This window comes from Taudactylus pleione, unplaced genomic scaffold (genome assembly GCF_031769625.1).
Source record: "Taudactylus pleione unplaced genomic scaffold, aTauple2 ptg002162l, whole genome shotgun sequence".
NCBI classification, from domain to species: domain Eukaryota; kingdom Metazoa; phylum Chordata; class Amphibia; order Anura; family Myobatrachidae; genus Taudactylus; species Taudactylus pleione.
In genome coordinates, this window is record NW_028286556.1 from 216,051 (window position 1) to 234,294 (window position 18,244).

The 18,244-nt window shown below is 45.1% G+C and overlaps 1 protein-coding gene across 1 annotated transcript in view; it reads right to left on the minus strand.

Annotated features, from left to right (window-relative positions):
- Positions 1-18,244, minus strand: part of LOC148433701 (coiled-coil domain-containing protein 42-like) — a 67,345-nt gene that overhangs the window by 27,833 nt on the left and 21,268 nt on the right. Inside the window, exon 3 of the mRNA XM_088465817.1 lies at positions 11,408-11,512. Coding sequence (XP_088321943.1) covers positions 11,408-11,512 — 105 coding nt within the window. The remainder of the gene's footprint in view (positions 1-11,407; positions 11,513-18,244) is intronic.

Sequence of the window (18,244 nt, forward strand, 5' to 3'; positions counted from 1 at the left end):
ACCAACAAATCCACATCTTTTGTGTGGAATTACTTTTACCCAAACCCTGACAACGTTTGTCAAGCCATTTGTAGCCTCTGTGAGACCACAGTTAGTAGAGGTAGGGACGTTAAACATCTAGGAACCTCTACGCTATTACGTCATCTGCAGCGAGCTCATGACAGGTGTTTGATAACAGAAACTACTGCAAAAAAAATAACAACAAGCAGTCCAGTATTAGCTAGATGCCTTCTCTCTACTAAATCCCAGCACCTGCAATCTCCGCCAACAACACCTTCCTCCTCAATATCCTCAGGAATGATCAGTGGTAGCACTAACAAATTGGATGTTGTACTAAGTCACGGTGACTCCTCCAATTTCCAGGACACCTCAGAAGACACTGAATCTTTGAGCGCTAGGCCTGCTGCTGCTGCTGCTGGTGGATCTTCATCCCAGAAGTGGACCAAGAAGACTACTAGTAGTATACCAAAAAAAGAATTGACTGTTAAAGAATCTCTTGCAAGGGGAAGCAAGTATGACAGCTCTCACCCTGTCGCACAGCGGATCACTGATGCCATGACAGCTATGCTAATATTAGATCTGCGTCCAATATCCTCAATTAATGCAGTGGGATTTACACAGCTAATTGAGGTCATGTGTCCCCGGTACCAAATTCCATCTCGGTTTCATTTTACCCGAAAAGCCATTCCTCGGCTGTACCAGGACGTTAAACAGAACCTAATTATTGGTCTGCAAAATGCTATTGTACCCACTGTCCACTTAACCACAGATATGTGGACAAGCGGTAGTGGACAAACTAAAGATTACATGACTGTGACGGCCCACTGGGTGGGTGAATCGCCTTCAGCAGCAGCAGTATCTAACAAACAACACCAGCTCATTCAGAGGCAGGCAACTCTGTGCATCACCGGATTCAATAAGAGGCATACCACTGACAACCTCTTAGAAAAACTAAGATGTCATAGAAACATGGCTTACCCCACTTGGACTCTCCTCAGGATTTGTGATTTCTGACAATGCTACAAATATAGTGAAAGCATTACAGCTGGGTGAATTCCAACACATCCCCTATTTTGCTCACACAATAAACTTAGTGGTGCAGGGTTTTTTAAAAAATGACAGGGGCGTTCAGGAGATGCTGTCTGTGGCCCGAAAAAATTTTGGGACATTTTCGGCATTCAGCAACAGCGTGCAGGAGATTGCAGCACCTGCAAGAGCAGTTTAATTTGCCCTGCCATCAACTGAAGCAAGAAGTGGTAACGAGGTGGAACTCAACCCTGTATATGCTTCAGCGGATGGAGGAGCAGCAAAAAGCCATCCATAGCTATACGACAAGCCATGACATTGGGAGAGGAGGGGGAATGTACCTTACCCCAGCACAGTGGAGAGTACTTTCTGTCTTGTGCAAGGTGCTCAAACCATTTGAAGTTGCCACTTGTGAAGTGAGTGCTGACACTGCTAGCTTGAGTAAGGTGATTCCCCTGATTTCGCTTTTGGAAAAGCAGCTGGAGAAATTGAAGGATGATATTAAACAAAGTGATTCTGCAAAGTATGCTGGACTGATAGATCAAGTCCTTTGTTCGCTTCGCCAGGATCCACGGGTGGCCAAGATCTTGAAATCTGATCATTATATTTTAGCAACCATTCTTGATCCTAGGTTCAAGTCATATGCTGTGTCTTTCTTTACAACTGACCCAGATCTTAAAAGAACCAAAGCGCTCCTGGTGAGCAAGTTGGCAGCTGAAGTGAAACATGGCACTACGATGACGTCTCCTCCTTCGGTTTCTCCAGCAGCAGCCAGAAAAAAATGCACCTTTTCCAAAAGACCCAGTGGTGATGCAGATAAGTCAAGTCAACATTTTGACATCTGGTCGGGTCTAAAAGATTTGCCCAACACCAGTGACACCTCTACCGCAACTCCATCTAATACGATTACCATCCAAAGAATGGTGGAGGATTATTTTCAGTACACCATACACGTAGATATGTCACAGAGTCCCTTCGAATATTGGAAGAAAAAAAAGGCAATTTGGAGACCCTTGTATAAACTGGCTTTGCATTATTTAAGCTGCCCACCCTCCAGTGTGTACTCGGAGAGAGTTTTCAGTACAGCCGGGAACCTTGTGAGAGAACGACGAAGGAGGCTACTTCCACAAAATGTAGAAAAAATGATGTTCATTAAAATGAACTGGAAATTTCACGAGGAAAACCTTTCCCACCAATCACGTCACAGTACAGATACTTCTGTAAGGGTAGATTCCAGCGGGGATGAACTGATATTGTGTGAGGAATCGGATGATGTACACACTGATGAGGGTGAGGATGGCAATGATGGTGACATCATGCCACTGTAGACCTGTTGCCTTTAGTAGATTGGAAGATTTTTTTGTGGGGGCCCAAACAAACCAAGCACTTCAGCCACAAAGTGGCAGTACCTGTCGCTGAAATGCTTAGTTTGTTAAAGTGTGCATGTCCTTTTTAAGATCCAACATAAAGGGTGGGTGGGAGGGCCCAAGGACAATACCATCTAGCACTACCTTTCATTTCTGCCACTGCTGTGTGGCATAGTTTCATAGATGTGCTTTAAACTGTGGTGTCTGTGCCAGCCACTGCGCCGCTGCTCTGACGCTTGGTCACCAGTCAGCTCACTGCAACCTTTGGCCAATAATGGTGAAAACAATAATTTAAGCTGTGAGGTGGTCTAAATTGACTGTAAATGACTGGAAATTAATGTTATTGAGGTAAATAATACTCTCTAGGAAGAAAAAAAAGCCCAATTTATGTAATTTTAGCTTTTTTTGCCAGTTTTGGCAAAAAATCCAAAACCAAATCCGGACGACGAATTAGAACCAAATCCAAATCCGGCAAAAATGGTCCGGCGCACATCCCTAATATATATATATATATATATATATCTCCAAGATCTGGCACTCACAGGTATGCATGTAACTGGACCGGGTGCCCTCCTCCTCCTCCTCCCTTCACCAGGTGCCCGCGGTATCTGCACCGACGCTAGGGACATTACTGTCCCTGCACGTCGGCTGATGCTGGGATCAAACTCGTGATCCCAGCACAGCCTTCCACATCAGCGCCTTTATTCAGCGCTTTTATCAAGCTTATACCACAATACAAATACAAATGACAAACTTAAATAGCTCACCCCCCAGCAGGCCAAACCTCCGGTGTTCCACACGTGCGCTGCCAGACAGCAGTCGCACAGGAAATGACGTCATAGTCAGCCCCTAGTGTAGCTATGGTGATATGAATACACACTAATGCAAGTTGTGACAGATAATCAAGTGATCACAGAGTATATACACAGAGTATATACACACAGTGTTAAATCCGCTTGAAACAGAATTTACACCATTAAGTGAAAATCGATAAAAAAAAATCGATACTCTAAAATTAACTTCGGCAAAAAGCTGTAATTATACTAAAAGCACCATGAGCACTACCTACACCTATACATACAAGACTGACAACATAAATAAGACATACCTTAAAACACATAACGTTAGACACATGGAACAGCATCAATTGCAATGCACAATAACATATTAGTGTACACAGTCATAAGACATCTGGTAGTAACATGTACCCACATTACGTCAGCCCTCAAAAAATATGACTATAATCAGGCCCGATTATAGTCACATTTTTTGAGGGCTGAGTCGGCTGACGTAATGTGGGTACGTACATACGTCGCTGAATCCAGCTATGTGTACGTAGCATTTTTTATCCGGAGTGCCGCCTGTTGTCGGAGTATATTATATATATATATATATATATATATATATATGTATGTATATATATATATGTGTATGTATATATACAGTCAGGTGTATAAATATTGGGACATTGACAGAATTTTCAGATTTTGGCCTCTATTCACCACCACGATGGTTTTGAAATGAAACAAACAAGATGTGCTTTACCTGCAGACTTTCAGATTTAATTTGAGGGTAATTACATCCAAATCAGGTGAACGGTGTAGGAATTACAATGGTTTCTATATGTGCCTCCCACTTTTTAAGGGACCAAAAGTAATGGGACTATCCACTCAAAAGCTATTTCATGGACAGGTGTGGGCTATTCCCGCGTTATTTCATTATCAATTAAGCAGGTAAAAGGTCTGGAGTTGATTCTAGGTGTGACATTTGCATTTGGAATCAGTTGCTGTCGACTCTCAATATGAGATCCAAAGAGCTGTCACTATCAGTGAAGCAAGCCATCATTAGGCTGAAAAATCAAAACAAACCCATCAGAGAGATAGCAAAAACATTAGGTGTGGCCAAATCAACTGTTTGGAACATTCTTAAAAAGAAAGAACGCATCGGAGCATCAACACCAAAAGACCCGGAAGACCACGGAAAACAACTGTGGTGGATGAGAGAAGAATTATTTCCCTGGTGAAGAAAAACCCCTTCACAACAGTTGGCCAAATCAAGAACACTCTCCAGGAGGTAGGTGTATATGTGTCAAAGTCAACAATCAAGAGAAGACTTCACAAGAGTGAATATAGAGGGTTCACCACAAGATGTAACCCATTGGTGAGCCACAAAAACCAGGAAGACCAGATTAGAGTTTGCCAAACAACATCTAAAAAAGCCATTACAGTTCTGGAACAACATCCTATGGACAGATGAGACAAAGATCAACTTGTACCAGAGTGATGGGAAGAGAAGAGAAGGAAAGGAACTGCTCATGATCCAAAACATACCACCTCATTAGTGAAGCATGGTGGTGGTAGTGTCATGGCGTGGGCATGTATGGCTGCCAATGGAACTGGTTCCCTTGTATTTATTGATGATGTGACTGCTGACAAAAGCAGCAGAATGAATTCTGAAGTGTTTCGGGCAATATTATATGCTCATATTCAGTCAAATGCTTCAGAACTCATTGGACGGCGCTTCACAGTGCAGATGGACAATGACCCGAAGCATACTGCAAAAGCAACCGGAGAGTTTTTTAAGGCTAAAAAGTGGAATGTTATGCAATGGCCAAGTCAATCCCCTGACCTGAATCGGATTGAGCATGCATTTAACTTGATGAAGACAAAACTGAAGGGAAAATGCCCCAAGAACAAGCAGGAACTGAAGACATTTGCAGTAGAGGCCTGGCAGAGCATCACCAGGGATGAAACCCAGCGTCTGGTGATGTCTATGCGTTCCAGACTTCAGGCTGTAATTGCCTGCAAAGGATTTGCAACAAAGTATTAAAAAGTGAAAGATAGATTTAGGATTGTTTAGTTTGTCCCATTACTTTTGGCCCCTTAAAAAGTGGGAGGCACATATAGAAACCATTGTAATTCCTACACCGTTCACCTGATTTGGATGTAATTACCCTCAAATTAAATCTGAAAGTCTGCAGGTAAAGCACATCTTGTTTGTTTCATTTCAAAACCATTGTGGTGGTGACTAGAGGCCAAAATATGAAAATTTTGACAATGTCCCAATCTTTTTGGACTTGACTGTATATATACACATACACACACATTATATATATATATATATATATATATATATATATATGTGTGTATATATATATATATATATATGTGTATGTATATATGTGTATGTATGTATATATATATATATATATATATATATATGCCTGTAGAGGGGCACTCGCATAATCGTATTCAAATGCCGAGGTGCCATCCATAAATTAAGTATACATACAAAGACCCCTGTACCCCAGGGACCAGGCGGCACTCAGTAGACTTTCAAAATGACAAACAGATTTTAATCCATAAATTGACGTTTCAAGACCTACACTGTCTTTTCATCAGGATATACATTACATGAATAAAGTAAAAATAAACTCACCTATATACCCGTGTGTGTCACAGAAAAAGCTACCACCAGCTGCTTTCCATGACCGGCGTTGTCTCGTGGAGCGCAGGGTCCGTGACCTCATCACACTGCGTCTAGACCAGCGGGGAATACAAAAAAGGAAAATGGGCTACAGTAAGCTCAGATTATGAAGAAAAACGGGTTTACCGTTGGCTTAGTGGCTTTGGACCAACTCCAACAGGCCCCCCTAGAGGATGTCCTAATTGGAGAAATAGGAAACAAAAATTCAGAAAGGAAGCAATGTCCTCATAGAGTGACAGTGACTTCCAGGTACAGGATTCGGATGAACCTTCAACTCCACAGTCTATCCCTTTAGGGGTAAGCACCAGGAAGCAGGGAGAACTACCACCATTAAACCCACAAGACGTGGGGGCCAGACCAAAAGGCTCCGGAAAGGTAACCAGGAAGAAAACCTGATATTTAATCTTTCGTCTAGAATTATTACAGAAATGGAAGCTAAGGTACTTAATAAAGGTTTGTCCTTTATTCCAACTAACAAACATAATGAATTCAATTGGAAGTTAGATAACTATAAATTCGCACGTACATTAAGACGTAAAGAATACTTTCAACATCAAGAAAACCCTAACTTTGAGGAAACTTCTACATCGTTTGCATCTTTTTTAAAAAAGTACTCTTCTTCAAATTTTGATCCGGCATCTAACAATGCTTCCATTAAAACGTTTTCTAGACTGATGGATGACTCAGTATACAGGTTTTCCCAGGCACAACCTAAAATATATCACAATTTATCCCCAGAGGAACAGGTAGCCCTGAAAACGCTGGCAGAGGACTCCTCCATAATTATTCGCCCTGCGGACAAAGGGGGAGCCATAGTTATCCAGAATTTACAAGATTACCAGTCTGAGATTGATAGACAATTGTCTGATCACAATACATATGAAAAGCTCTGTGGTGATCCAACGGGAGTGTACAAAAGAGAACTGGATAATATCCTAACACAAGCCCAGGAGAATAAAATCTTGGAACCTAAGGTCATTAAAGTATTAACGCAAACACATCCTGTGGTACCATTATTGTACACTGTGCCCAAGATCCATAAAGATCAGACAACACCACCGGGCAGACCTATCATCTCTGCCCGAGGATCGTTATACCAACCCATCTCCCAATTTCTGGATAACCTTATACAACCATTTGTGATGGCACAAAAAACATTCCTCAAGGATACTACGTCCCTCTTACAAAAACTCTCCTCGTTTGGATATGTACCAGACAATACTTTAATGTGCACACTTGATGTGAAGAATCTATATACAGCGATACCACACAAGGAGGGCATTGCTGCCACAAGAACTTTCCTACACAAGGTGAATTTTGACATTGATCTCTTTGTATCCCTGTTGGAACTTACTTTAACTAGAAATTATTTTGTATTTAATGGCGAATATGATTTACAACAAAGCGGATGTGCCATGGGCTCGAATGTGGCACCGGCCTTTGCCAACATATATATGTTTGCCCAGGAAGAACAGTTTTTCTTCACTGACCCAAATATTGCAGCTAACATTAGTCTCTATGTGAGATACATAGACGATTTGTTCCTGCTCTGGAAAGGGGATGAATCATCCTTTAAAACCATGATCTCCAATATCAACTACCAGAATACTCTGATTAAGTTTACGTTTGAGTCCAGTACCTCGTCCATTCACTATCTGGACGTTACTATTGAGATAATTAACAATAAGTTTGAGACATCACTGTATACCAAGGATACCGATCGAAACACTTTACTTATGTCAAGTAGCTTTCACCCTCCGGCGTTGAAGAAGGGACTGGCTAGGTCCCAGATGATAAGCGCATTGCGGATCACCAGCAAAGACAGTGATGTGGAAAGGGCACTGGATCAGATTGTTATTAAGTTTGAAAATAGAGGATACAACAAACAGACATTATTAAAGCAAAAGACAGAAGTATTACAATTGTCAAGGTCTACTCTATTGAACAGCAGCACTGTACGGGATATTAGGGATAAGATCCCCCTGATTACAGAGTATACATTGAGTCTCCCATATCCAAAATGATTGGGACCAGGGGTATTTTGGATATCGGAATATTCCGTATTTTGGAATAATTGCATATTATATTAAAATGTCTAAGGTATAGGGCCCAAATCTAAACACAGACTGCATTTATGACTTATATACACCTTATACACACAGCCTGCAGGTCATTTTATACAATATTTTCAATAATTTTGTGGCTCAAACAAAGTTTGTGTACATACATGAAATTTATTTATGTGTCATATACACCTTATGCACACAGCCTATAGGTCATTTTATACTTTATTTTTAATAATTTTGTGCCTTAAACAAAGTTTGTGTACATTGAACCATCAAAAATCAAAGTTTTCACTGTCAGTCATGCTAAAAATATTCCGTATTTCGGAATATTTGGATATGGGATACTCAACCTGTATACGTTGGCCAGTTCAGTGATCCCTAGAGCATCAAAGGCACTCTGGCCAATTATCCGGAGTGATAAAGATTTGCCCGGACTATCTAACAAATATCCGCTAGTAAGCTATAGGCGGGGCAGGAATCTTAAAGACATCCTGGTGAAGAGCGACATAACTCCTTTCAAACAGAAGAATGAACTCTCTTTCATTAAACAACCTGGATGCTATAGGTGCATTTCTTGCACCATATGCAAATTTTTGGAGACAGGCTCTACGGTTAAACATCCACACACGGGGAAAGTATTCAACATCAAACATGTGGTCACTTGCCCAACCCGCTGTGTCATATATATGATAACCTGCCCGTGTGGCTTGTGCTATGTCGGGTAAACAATCAGAATGTTCAAGGAGAGAATGGCGCTCCATCGGTCGGCTATTAAAGCGGCCATCGAGGGTAAAACAAGTGAACAACCAGTGGCTCGCCACTTCAGTGAAGCAAAACATCAATTGAAGGATTTGAACTATAAAATCATTGATCACATCAGGGCCGAAACTAGGATTTTTGTCACCAGGGGCAAGACAGTAATTTGGCGCCCCCCATGTAATTCCCCCTGCAGTAGTGCCCATATTGTAATGCCCCCATAGTAATGCCCATATGTTAATACCCCCAGAGTAATGCCCCTCTGTAGTGCCCATGCTCCCATATTAATGCCCCTGTAGTGCCCATGCTTTCATAGTAATGCCCCTGTAGTGCCCATGCTCTCATAGTAATGCCCCTGTATTGCCCATGCCCCCATAGTAATATCCCTGTAGTGCCCTTACAGTAATGCCCCTGTAGTGCTCATGCCCCCACAGTAATGCCCCTGTGGTAATGCCCCTGTAGTGCCCATGCCCCAATAGTAATGCCCCTGTAGTGCTCATGCCCCATTAGTAATGCCCCTTATTGCCTATGCCCCCATAGTAATGCCCCTGTGGTAATGCCCCTGCCCCCATAATAATGCCCCTGTAGTGCAGCTTATTAAAAAAAAAAATACTTACCTTGAACCCCGCTCCTGCATCCAGCGTCGCGTCCGGTCCGCCGGCTGGTCCTTGGAACTATGGGGGAGATGTCATGACGTCTCCCCCATAGTGCCCGTGGGGAGAGCCGGAAGCTGAAGTTCGGGAGAGAACTCCAGCCTCCGGCTACACCGCGTCGCTGCAGAGAAGGAGCCGGGCGCCCGCTGGTAATAAATATTACCAGCGGACGTCCGGCTTGGAGCCTCTCTGCAGCGCCGGGCTGGAGGTCACTGGCACCAGGTACAGCGGCTCACCCGGTGCACGTGCACCTCCAGCCCCCCCCTAGTTGCGGCCCTGGATCACATACCCCCATTAAAGCGAGGAGGAGATAGAGCAAAACTTCTCTCCATTAGGGAAGCACGTTGGATTTTTTCCTTGAATGCAGTATCCCCTGGAGGACTGAATGAAAAACTCCCTTGGAACTTATGTCTATAATTGACCTATATATTATGGATCTGTAAGTCGATCTATGTTTGTCCTGCATTGAACATTTTGATTTTTTTTCCTTTAAACAACCTGGATCTCATAGTTATATACAACTAGCTGTGTATGGTTGTGTTGTATCTATATATTTGCTTGTTGGTCTTTTATTGGTGTTGCCCTTATCTATGGGCACTATTTCACATAACTGATACTCTTGGTTCCGTTTGGCCGTATTTCGTAACATGTTTCGTGTGTTGGTTTTATTAATATGCAGTGATTTTATATTACAGCACCGTTTAGTATCAATAACTTATGCGCTTGCTTTCCACAGCTGGCCGATCGGTGAGCAGCGGTGGTCCGCGATCCTGGACACCGCATACTCTGTTTGAGAGTCAAGTTGTTTACTTTTCTTGGTTACTGTTTCCCTGACAACGTCGGGATTCCCCGCTGGTCTAGACGCAGTGTGATGAGGTCACGGACGCTGCGCTCCACGAGACAACGCTGTTCATGGAAAGCAGCTGGTGGTAGCTTTTTCTGTGACACACACGGGTATATAGGTGAGTTTATTTTTACTTTATTCATGTAATGTATATCCTGATGAAAAGACAGTGTAGGTCTTGAAACGTCGATTTATGGATTAAAATCTGTTTGTCATTTTGGAAGTCCGCTGAGTGCCGCCTGGTCCCTGGGGTACAGGGGTCTTTGTATGTATATATATGTGTATGTATATATATATGTGTATGTATATATATATATATGTGTGTGTATATATATATATATATATGTGTATGTATAATATATGTGTGTATATGTATATGTATATATATATATATGTATATATATATATATATATATATATATATGTATGTATATATATATGTGTATGTATATATATATATACGTGTGTGTATGTATGTATATGTGTATGTGTGTGTCTCTTTTTGGACATCATAGAATGTAAGCTCTCACGAGCAGGGCCCTCATCCCTCACGTGCTTCTCCTCCCCCTACGTATAGTATAATTTACTCCTAACTCCCCACAATGACACCTAACACCTGGTTGCTCATGTCCTGCTGCTTGTGTTATGCAGCTAAGCTATGTGTATAACCTTGTCCTTGTCCTACATTGTTTTCTATTACTATTAACTGTTTTCTTGTGTGCTCATTTATGTACTGTGTAAGGCGCTGCGGAACCTTTGTGGCGCCATATAAATAAAGGATAATAATAATAAATAGTTGCACGGCTGTGAACTCTCTGCATGCTGACCCCCTAAGCCAAGGGGAAGACTTTCCTTGAAGACTATTTGAGCAATAAAGAGTGAGCTCCAGCCTCCAGCTGCAGGGAGGGAGCCACCAGGCGCCTGGCCTACCATACTGTTACCAGGAGAGAGGAGGTAAAGACGGCTCTCCTATGACTCTGTGAGGCGCTCTTATTCACCGATAACACAGAACTTTTATAATGGACTCACAGGACATCATTTGTGTATTTTTTGTTTGTCTGTCCTGAGAGTCCATTATAAAAGTTCTGTGTTATCTTTGAATGACAGTCTGGCGGGTGGTATCAGCTGTGGGAGGGGGGGATGGCGGGCAGGCATCTGGGGCGCCCTGGGCGTACGCGCCAGTCCTGACCGCTGTGATCACTGTCTTACCATAGTGACATTCTTGAATTTCAGAGAGTAGTTTTGTAGCTCCTCCTTCTGCGTTTTCAGCCCCTCCCACTGCAGGGCGAGACCTTCTATGGCCGTTTCAAAATCCTAAAAATAAGCAAATAATATATATATATATATATATATATATATATATGATGTGGAATATAAACCTGGAGTACAGTAATCAGTGTGATTCTTGGGGTTACTGTAGCATTATATTGGGGACTGTATAAACCTTGGGGTGTCAGTAGCATTATATTGGGGACTGTATAAACCTTGGGGTGTCAGTAGCATTATTTTGAGGACTGTATAAACCTTGGGGTGTCAGTAGCATTATATTGGGGACTGTATAAACCTTGGGGTGTCAGTAGCATTATATTGGGGACTGTATAAACCTTGGGGTGTCAGTAGAGAGAGGCAGCGGCCTTATTTATAAAGATGGGAGATGTCGCCCCCAGGAGCGGGGATGTAACGTGAGAGACTATACATCATTCACAACATGAACCTATTGTCTGGCAATAATCACTAATAACAGGAGTCATGATTCTCCCCCATATACACAGTTCTGGGGTCTCTGCAGACCCTACTGATGGCCTCCAATCACAGAGCAGGAGACATTTTAGTATAACTCCAGGAACATCACAGACAGCACTGAGGCAATGAGGCACAGGTGTGTATGCAGCATCAGTCACCTGAAGCCAGGGGGTGATCACAGACAGCACTGAGGCACAGGTGTGTATGCAGCATCAGTCACCTGAAGCCAGGGGGTGATCACAGACAGCACTGAGGCACAGATGTGTGTGCAGCATCAGTCACCTGAAGCCAGGAGGTGATCACAGACAGCACTGAGGCACAGATGTGTATGCAGCATCAGTCACCTGAAGCCAGGAGGGGATCACAGACAGCACTGAGGCACAGGTGTGTATGCAGCATCAGTCACCTGAAGCCAGGAGGTGATCACAGACAGCACTGAGGCACAGATGTGTATGCAGCATCAGTCACCTGAAGCCAGGGGGGTGATCACAGACAGCACTGAGGCACAGGTGTGTATGCAGCATCAGTCACCTGAAGCCAGGAGGTGATCACAGACAGCACTGAGGCACAGATGTGTATGCAGCATCAGTCACCTGAAGCCAGGGGGGTCCGAGCTGAGTGGAAGCCAGATGAAGAGGCCAAACAGCTGTGTCAGAGACCAGGAGCAGCCAGACCAGAGTGTAAGCATAATAATGAGGGCCAGTGGCCTTATATATCCCCAGGGTGCAGGGGATTGGCTGTAGCCAGGAAGTGGGCGGAGAGCACAGAGTGCATTAGTATTTTCCCTAATGAGAATGTGATTGACCATTACTCAGACACAGGGCTGTATTCCAACCGGGGCCGGGCTGCACATGTTGCGCTTCTGGCAAATGCCAGATGGGCCGGCGTCAAACCCCAACCGAGTAGCTCCACCTCCCGGCGCTCTACTTGGCCAGGATACTGAAAGACGGGGCAGGCTGTAACTCGTAACACGCCCCCATGAGTTGAGGCTACACCCATTTTGCAGGCTCGCTCGTAGGGGGGGCTGCCTGAGACCCTTTGATAAAGCTGTGAGACACACAGGGAAACGCATCAGAACCTTTCTGTACTGAAGTTCTTCATCTGCAGCTGGGACTTTTCACATCTTTACACACCTGGACCAATCCTCCAAAACTTCTCTGGCTATATTGCTTCATCTGTAGTGATCCAACAACATCCACCAGGCTCATCCACACGAAGGGACGACCACCTTGCAGGATTGTCTCTGCTAATAACCCCGGATGGCTGGACCGTAGTGGTAATTATACGAGACTGTGACATCATCTACTACATCTATGTAGTCATATCACTTACCATGCAAACAAGGCTATAACTAGGAAAAGGTGTATGTGGATCTAACAGTCTACCTCCCAGATACTTCATTATTCAGAGCACAACCTCTCGGTGTAGTTACCTATTATACTATAGAGATTAACTCAGAATTTTAATCCATATTATTTTACTATTGCCGCATGATTTTTATACCAGCTGTGCTTTAATAAATGTTCCTTTTTTCACCATTCGCAATCTGTTACACATCACTTTTTATATGACATATTCATATATATCTAGCGCTGTATCTATATACCTTGTAGCTGCCTCAGACCGTCCCTGGTTCCAACAATGATATAAGGGTATTCCCACCATCTCATATCACTCTATCCGCACCCCAGACACATGGCCGTTAGATACCCATGAGGGGGCCTGGGGGTCTGATATTGGGAGACCCCCTAGAAAAGGAAGGCAGGAGTAACAATTACAGGAAATGGTACATAGCGCCGGAACGTCATCATATAACCCCAATATGTGCTGGAGGGAGGGTGCGCAGAGAGGCCGGAGCTACTTCATCATATAACCCCAATATGTGCTGGAGGGAGTGTGTGCAGAGAAGCCAAAACTACATCATATAACCCCAATATGTGCTGGAGGGAGTGTGCGCAGAGAGGACGGAACTACTTCATCACATAACCCCAATATGTGCTGGAGGGAGTGTGCGCAGAGAGGCCGGAACTACTTCATCATATAATCCCAATATGTGCTGGAGGGAGGGTGCGCAGAGAGGCCGGAGCTACTTCATCATATAACCCCAATATGTGCTGGAGGGAGTGTGTGCAGAGAAGCCAAAACTACATCATATAACCCCTATATGTGCTGGAGGGAGTGTGCGCAGAGAGGCCGGAACTACATCATATAACCCCAGTATGTGCTGGAGGGAGTGTGCGCAGAGAGGCCGGAACTACTTCATCATATAACCCCAATATGTGCTGGAGGGAGTGTGCGCAGAGAGGCCGGAACTACACCATATAACCCCAATGTGTGCTGGAGGGAGTGTGCACAGAGAGGCCGGAGCTACTTCATCATATAACCCCAATATGTGCAGGAGGGAGTGTGTGCAGTGAGGCCGCAGCTACTTCATCATATCACCGCAATATGTGCTGGAGGGAGTGTGTGCAGAGAGGCCGCAGCTACTTCATCATATAACCCCTATATGTGTTGGAGGGAGTGTGTGCAGAGAGGCCAGAACTACACCATATAACCGCAATGTGTGCTGGAGGGAGTGTGCGCAGAGAGGCCGGAGCTACTTCATCATATAACCCCAATATGTGCTGGAGGGAGTGTGCGCAGAGAGGCCGGAACTACTTCACCATATAACCCCTATATGTGATGGAGGGAGTGTGCGCAGAGAGGCCGGAGCTACTCCATCATATAACACCAATATGTGCTGGAGGGAGTGTGCACAGAGAGGCCAAAACTACATCATATAACCCCTATATGTGCTGGAGGGAGTGTGCACAGAGAGGCCGGAACTACTTCATCATATAACCCCAATATGTGCTGTAGGGAGTGTGCGCAGAGAGGCCGGAACTACTTCATCATATAACCCCAATATGTGCTGGAGGGAGTGTGCGCAGAGAGGCCGGAACTACATCATATAACCCCAGTATGTGCTGGAGGGAGTGTGCGCAGAGAGGCCGGAGCTACTTCATCATATAACCCCTATATGTGCTGGAGGGAGTGTGCGCAGAGAGGCCGGAACTACTTCATCATATAACCCCAATATGTGCTGGAGGGAGTGTGCACAGAGAAGCCAAAACTACATCATATAACCCCTATATGTGCTGGAGGGAGTGTGCACAGAGAGGCCGGAGCTACTTCATCATAAAACTCCAATATGTGCTCAAGGGGGTGTGCGCAGAGAATCTGCAACTACATCATATAACCCCAGTATGTGCTGGAGGGAGTGTGTGGAGAGAGGCCGGAACTACTTCATCATATAACCCCTATATGTGATGGAGGGAGTGTGCGCAGAGAGGCCGGAGCTACTCCATCATATAACACCATTATGTGCTGGAGGGAGTGTGCACAGAGAGGCCGGAGCTACTTCATCATATAACCCCAATATGTGCTGGAGGGAGTGTGAGTAGAGAGGCTGGAACTGCATCATATAACCCCAATATGTGCTGGAGGGAGTGTGTGCAGAGAGGCCGGAACTGCATCATATAACCCCAATATGTGCTGGAGGGAGAGTGCGCAGAGAGGCCGGAGCTACTTCATCATATAACCCCAATATGTGCTGGAGGGAGTGTGCACAGAGACGCCGGAACTACATCATATAACCCCAATGTGTGCTAGAGGGAGTGTGTGCAGAGAGGCCAGAACTACTTCATCATATAACCCCAATATGTGCTGGAGGGAGTGTGCGCAGAGAGGCCGGAGCTACTTCATCATATAACCCCAATATGTGCTGGAGGGAGTGTGCGCAGAGAGGCTGGAAATACATCATATAACCCCAATATGTGCTCGAGGGAGTGTGTGCAGAGAGGCCGAACCTTCTTCATCATATAACCCCAATATGTGCTGGAGGGAGTGTGCACAGGGAGGCCGGAACTACATTATATAACACCAATATGTGCTGGAGGGAGTGTGTGCAGAGAGGCCGGAACTACATCATATAACCCCTATATGTGCTGGAGGGAGTGTGTGCAGAGAGGCCGGAGCTACTTCATCATATAACTCCAATATGTGCTGGAGGGAGTGTGTGCAGAGAGGCCGAACCTTCTTCATCATATAACCCCAATATGTGCTGGAGGGAGTGTGCACAGGGAGGCCGGAACTACATTATATAACACCAATATGTGCTGGAGGGAGTGTGTGCAGAGAGGCCGAACCTACTTCATCATATAACCCCAATATGTGCTGGAGGGAGTGTGCACAGGGAGGCCGGAACTACATTATATAACACCAATATGTGCTGTAGGGAGTGTGCGCAGAGAGGCCGGAGCTACTTCATCATATAACCCCAATATGTGCAGGAGGGAGTGTGTGCAGTGAGGCCGCAGCTACTTCATCATAAAACTGCAATATGTGCTGGAGGGAGTGTGTGCAGAGAGGCCGCAGCTACTTCATCATATAACCCCTATATGTCTTGGAGGGAGTGTGTGCAGAGAGGCCGGAGCTACTTCATCATATAACCCCAATATGTGCTGGAGGGAGTGTGCGCAGAGAGGCCGGAGCTACTCCATCATATAACCCCAATAAGTGCTGGAGGGAGTGTGTGCAGAGAGGCCGGAACTGCATCATATAACCCCAATATGTGCTGGAGGGAGTGAGCGCAGAGAGGCCGGAGCTACTTCATCATATAACCCCAATAAGTGCTGGAGGGAGTGTGTGCAGAGAGGCCGGAACTGCATCATATAACCCCAATATGTGCTGGAGGGAGAGTGCGCAGAGAGGCCGGAGGTACTTCATCATATAACCCCAATATGTGCAGGAGGGAGTGTGCACAGAGAGGCCGAAACTACATCATATAACCCCGATATGTGCTGGAGGGAGTGTGCGCAGACAGGCCGGAACTACTTCATCATATAACCCCAATATGTGCTGGAGGGAGTGTGCGCAGAGAGGCTGGAACTACTTCAACATATAACCACAATATGTGCTGGAGGGAGTGTGCGCAGAGAGGCCAGAGCTACTTCATCATATAGCCCCAATATATGCTGAAGGGAGTGTGCGCAGAGAGGCAGGAACTACATCATATAACCCCAATGTGTGCTGGAGGGAGTGTGCACAGAGAGGCCGGAGCTACTTCATCATATAACCCCAATATGTGCTGGAGGGAGTGTGCGCAGACAGGCCGGAGCTACTTCATCATATAACTCCAATATATGCTGGAGGGAGTGTGTGCAGAGAGGCAGGAACTACATCATATAACCCCTATATGTGCTGGAGGGAGTGTGTGCAGAGAGGTCGGAGCTACTTCATCATATAACTCCAATATATGCTGGAGGGAGTGTGTGCAGAGAGGCCGGACCTACTTCATCATATACCCCAATATGTGCTGGAGGGAGTGTGCACAGAGAGGCCGGAACTACATCATATAACACCAATATGTGCTGGAGGGAGTGTGTGCAGAGAGGCCGGAGCTACTTCATCATATAACCCCAATATGTGCAGGAGGGAGTGTGTGCAGTGAGGCCGCAGCTACTTCATCATATAACCGCAATATGTGCTGGAGGGAGTGTGTGCAGAGAGACCGCAGCTACTTCATCATATATCCCCTATATGTGCTGCAGGGAGTGTGTGCAGAGAGGACGGAGCTACTTCATCAAATAACCCCCAATTGTGCTGGAGGGAGTGTGCGCAGAGAGGCCGGAACTACATCATATAACCCCAATGTGTGCTGGAGGGAGTGTGCACAGAGAGGCCGGACCTACTTCATCATATATCCCCTATATGTGCTGGAGGGAGTGTGAGTAGAGAGGCCAGAACTACAACATCATATAAGCCCAATTTGTGCTGGAGGGAGTGTGCACAGAGAGGCCGGAATTACATCATGATATAACCCCAATATGTGCTGGAGGGAGTGTGTGCAGAGAGGCTGGAGCTACTTAATCATATAACCCCAATATGTGCTGAAGGGAGTGTGCGCAGAGAGGCCAGAACTACATCGTATAACCCCAATATGTGCTGGAGGGAGTATGCACAGAGAGGCCGGAGCTACTTCATCATATAACCCCAATATGTGCTGGAGGGAGTGTGTTCAGAGAGGCTGGAGTTACTTCTTCATATAACCCCAATATGTGCTGGAGGAAATGTGTGCAGAGAGGCCAGAGCTACTTCATCATATAACCCCAATATGTGCTGGAGGGAGTGTGCGCAGAGAGGCCGGAACTACATCATATAACCCCAATATATGCTGGAGGGAGTGTGTGCAGAGAGGCCAGAGCTACTTCATCATATAACCCCAATATGCGCTGGAGGGAGTGTGCGAAGAGGCCAGAGCTA